The sequence below is a fragment of the Cetorhinus maximus genome, unplaced genomic scaffold (genome assembly GCF_964194155.1).
Source record: "Cetorhinus maximus unplaced genomic scaffold, sCetMax3.hap1.1 HAP1_SCAFFOLD_2157, whole genome shotgun sequence".
Classification (NCBI taxonomy): domain Eukaryota; kingdom Metazoa; phylum Chordata; class Chondrichthyes; order Lamniformes; family Cetorhinidae; genus Cetorhinus; species Cetorhinus maximus.
This window is the reverse complement of record NW_027598096.1, coordinates 25,001-28,104: the sequence shown is the minus strand read 5'-3', so window position 1 is coordinate 28,104 and position 3,104 is coordinate 25,001. Positions and strand designations below refer to the sequence as shown.

Here is a 3,104-nt window from a genome sequence, read left to right as displayed (position 1 = left end):
AGAGAGAGAGAGGCACAGAGAGAGGAGAAGGGAGAGAGAGAGGGGAGGGAGAGAGAGGGGAGAGAGAGAGAGAGGGAGGGAGGGGAGAGAGAGAGAGAGGGAGAGACAGAGGGGGAGAGAGACAGAGGGGGAGAGAGAGGGGGAGAGAGGGAGAGTGAGAGAGACGGGGAGAGAGAGAGGGGGAGAGAGAGAGAGACGGGGAGAGAGAGAGTGAGAGAGAGAGAGAGAGAGAGGTGCTTCCCCTCTGAGCCTGGACTGATATTTTACAGTTGTGTGGCGCATGTTTCTGCCAATTGCTCTTCTGGTTCCTTTCCAAACTCTGATGATCCTTTGCAGCTCCTGATCTGACATGGTCCAAACAGAAAAGCTGAACTTGGCTCTCCTCTCTCCACAGACACTGATGGAGCTGTATGTGTCTGCAGCTCTCGAGGAACTTGCTTACAGCATGGCCGTGCCTGGCCAGCCGGCTGTTCAGTGCTCAGTTACCCAAAGTCACAACTCCCTAGACAGCGAGGGTGGGGGGGAAATAATCAGGCAGGGTTCCTGCTCCCAGATAGAAAACTGATGGAGGGAAGTGAGAAAGACAGGTAGTGAGGGGAGGGTGAGAGAGGAGGGGGTGGGGAGGGAGGGCGCGAGAGAGAGAGAGAGAGAGAGAGAGGAGAGAGGGGACAGCAAGAGAGAGCGAGGGGGGTAAAATCGACTGCGCAAGTGCAACAAATCCTTTGGATCCTGGAACAGGGAATGAAAAGGCCAGAGTCACCTGGAACCCACCTGTATACCAGGGGATGGGGGTGGGGATGGACGTGCTGAAGTGCTGAATCTCTACCGGGGGCAGTTTATTGAAGAGAGAAAGGACACCCCGCTGTTAAAAAATCAGAACTTTAATACAACGATAGGAGGTGGGAGAGGGGGTGAGAACGATGGCTGTGGGGATTGGCTCAGGTTAGAATTTGAACTCCTTGTATTTCTTGGTGCCCCGGCTGCTGTCGGCTGGCTGTGCTTTCCTCTTCTTTTGCTGTCAACCAAACAAGAACACGTTACAACAACTTGCGTTTATATAGCGCCTTCGACAGTAAAACAACTCAAGACTTCACAGGAGTTCACAGGACCAAGCACAGGCCAGGCACCAAGACCTACACAGGGAGATATTAGTGACAGGTAACTAGAAACTCGGTCAAAGAGGTCAGTTTTAAGCAGCTTCTTAGAGGAGAGAGAGGGGCGGAGAGGTTTAGGGAGGGAATTGCAAAGCTTAGGGCCCCAGGCAGCTGAAGACACGGCCGCCAATGGTGGAGCGATGAACAGAGCTTGCTATTTGTGTAGCCTTTAGGGAGCAGGTTGATGAGAGAGAAAGCTCCAATAGTGTTCAGCACCCTCAGCTTACAGACGACGACAGCATTTGCAGGGATCAGCAGCAATCTCAGCACTAAGTTGCAGTAAGCCTGCTGATGAAAGAACAGGTACTATGAATAAACATGCTGGAAGCAGGTTTATACTGGACCAGTGCCAGCTCTCAGGTATAATCAGGATTCGCGAGGTGACCTTGGTCTGTCCCACTTCAAATCCAGGCCAATGAAACCTCGATTAACGAGGGGGTGAAAGGTTATCGGGGGCCGGGAGGGGGGGGAGAAACGTGCGGTTGAGGTTGAAATCAGAACAGCCATGATCGTTATTGACTGGGGGAGCAGGGTTCGAGGGGCCGAGTGGCCTACTCCTGCTCCTAGTTCGGACGCTCGTTATGATAACCCCATTGATTTGGGCCAAGGCCTAAATCAATAAACAAGATACCGAAGTGTCCTTCCCTGCAAGGAGTGGGGTGGACAGGAAAGACACCAGGTTAACAGGAACAACCAGCCCCCCACCCAGAACCTTCCAAAGCAGCAGCAGCTAACCCCGTGCTGCAGCTGCAGGGGGCAGCGTCTGGGGGAAGGTCTGACGGGGACAGCGTCTGGGGGAAGGTCTGACAGGGACAGCGTCTGGGGGAAGGTCTGACGGGGACAGCGTCTGGGGGAAGGTCTGACGGGGACAGCGTCTGGGGGAAGGTCTGACGGGGACAGCGTCTGGGGGAAGGTCTGACAGGGGCAGCGTCTGGGGGAAGGTCTGACAGGGACAGCGTCTGGGGGAAGGTCTGACGGGGGCAGCGTCTGGGGGAAGGTCTGACGGGGACAGCGTCTGGGGGAAGGTCTGACGGGGGCAGCGTCTGGGGGAAGGTCTGACGGGGGCAGCGTCTGGGGGAAGGTCTGACGGGGACAGCGTCTGGGGGAAGGTCTGACGGGGGCAGCGTCTGGGGGAAGGTCTGACGGGGACAGCGTCTGGGGGAAGGTCTGACGGGGACAGCGTCTGGGGGAAGGTCTGACGGGGACAGCGTCTGGGGGAAGGTCTGACGGGGACAGCGTCTGGGGGAAGGTCTGACGGGGGCAGCGTCTGGGGGAAGGTCTGACGGGGACAGCGTCTGGGGGAAGGTCTGACGGGGGCAGCGTCTGGGGGAAGGTCTGACGGGGACAGCGTCTGGGGGAAGGTCTGACGGGGACAGCGTCTGGGGGAAGGTCTGACGGGGACAGCGTCTGGGGGAAGGTCTGACGGGGACAGCGTCTGGGGGAAGGTCTGACGGGGACAGCGTCTGGGAGAAGGTCTGACGGGGGCAGCGTCTGGGGGAAGGTCTGACGGGGGCAGCGTCTGGGGGAAGGTCTGACGGGGGCAGCGTCTGGGGGAAGGTCTGACGGGGGCAGTGTCTGGGAGAAGGTCTGACGGGGGCAGCGTCTGGGGGAAGGTCTGACGGGGGCAGCGTCTGGGGGAAGGTCTGACGGGGGCAGCGTCTGGGGGAAGGTCTGACGGGGGCAGCGTCTGGGGGAAGGTCTGACGGGGACAGCGTCTGGGGGGAGAGTTCCATCAGAGCGTAGAGACGAGGAGATGCTCTTACCTTCTGTTTGGCTGCATGCTCTGCGACCATGTCGCTGAAGTCCTCCTTCTCGACCTGGGCCTGCTGCTCCCGGACTCGCTCCTCATATTTCTGGGTCATGGCCATGGGGTCAAGCTCCAACTCCTCGGGAGCTAGAGCCACCTCGATGCCCTGGGTCTCAGGGGCTGGCCCTTTGCGACTCATCACC

The 3,104-nt window shown here is 58.5% G+C and overlaps 1 protein-coding gene across 1 annotated transcript in view; it reads right to left on the bottom strand.

The window, feature by feature from the left end:
* Nucleotides 1-863: 863 nt before the first annotated feature.
* sf3b2 (splicing factor 3b, subunit 2) overlaps nucleotides 864-3,104 on the bottom strand; it is a 24,108-nt gene continuing 21,867 nt past the window's right edge. The window contains exons 9-10 of the mRNA XM_078537305.1: nucleotides 2,918-3,103; nucleotides 864-1,015 (exon numbers count right to left, since the gene is read on the bottom strand). Of these exons, the coding sequence (XP_078393431.1) occupies nucleotides 944-1,015; nucleotides 2,918-3,103 (258 nt within the window). The 3' untranslated portion in view covers nucleotides 864-943. The remainder of the gene's footprint in view (nucleotides 1,016-2,917; nucleotide 3,104) is intronic.